The sequence below is a fragment of the Nannospalax galili genome, unplaced genomic scaffold (genome assembly GCF_000622305.1).
Source record: "Nannospalax galili isolate Female #2095 unplaced genomic scaffold, S.galili_v1.0 scaffold1097, whole genome shotgun sequence".
In the NCBI taxonomy this organism is placed as follows: domain Eukaryota; kingdom Metazoa; phylum Chordata; class Mammalia; order Rodentia; family Spalacidae; genus Nannospalax; species Nannospalax galili.
In genome coordinates this window covers 1,833,990-1,834,677 of record NW_008340640.1, presented here as the reverse complement: position 1 = coordinate 1,834,677, position 688 = coordinate 1,833,990, and the positions used below count along the sequence as shown (strand labels likewise).

At 64.7% G+C, this 688-nt stretch overlaps 1 protein-coding gene across 1 annotated transcript in view; it reads right to left on the bottom strand.

Moving 5' to 3' along the window:
* Nucleotides 1–269, bottom strand: part of Mbd2 (methyl-CpG binding domain protein 2) — a 73,234-nt gene extending 72,965 nt beyond the window's left edge. Inside the window, exon 1 of the mRNA XM_008835683.3 lies at nt 3–269. Coding sequence (XP_008833905.1) covers nt 3–137 — 135 coding nt within the window. The 5' untranslated portion in view covers nt 138–269. The remainder of the gene's footprint in view (nt 1–2) is intronic.
* Between the last annotated feature and the right edge of the window lie 419 nt (nt 270–688).

Below are 688 nucleotides of genomic sequence, written 5' to 3'. Positions count from 1 at the left end.
ACCGGGGACGGGGCGAGCGCGCTGCCCTGGCCCCCCTGCTCTATGGCGGAGTCGCCGCCAGCGCCGCTGCCGCCCGCCGCGCTCTCCCCCTCCTCCTGCTCCGGGCAGCAGCGGCCTCCCCCCGGGTGCGCGCGCATCCAGCCCCCTCCCCAGCCGGCGCTGCGCTTCTTCCGTAACCGAGCCCTTGGAATCCCGGAGACCCGCCCCGCCCGCAGCGCGGCGCGCGGGGGACGCGCACAAGCATCATAGAGCGGGCGCGCACAGAGCGGCCCTCCCGCCCGGGGCGTGGCCCGGGCCGCGCCTCTTAAGTCCTCCAAGCGCTCAGGGCGGCCATCTTGTCTCCGCCTCCTCGAAGCCACGCCCCCGTTCCACCTGCTCCACCCCCGCCGCGCCCTTCCGGCCAGGGCCTGGCCTGGCGAGAGGAGCGCCAAAGGCTGAATCATCAGGACCTAGTGTCAAAGTGGCCAGGCAGTCTGGGGTAGGGTTAACTGTCTGCATTGTGTGATGTTATCTATGTTTGCTTCTCAATTAATGAATAACAAACAAAACAAATATCATTTGCCAATTCATAGTTACTAACTTAGCTGTTCATTGGACGGGATAGTCGATAGCCAGCCCCCTCCCACCTGTCTACCAAGGCTTCCAGGAGACTTCAGCTTGAAGAAATGAAGCAGTATCCTCCAAAGCC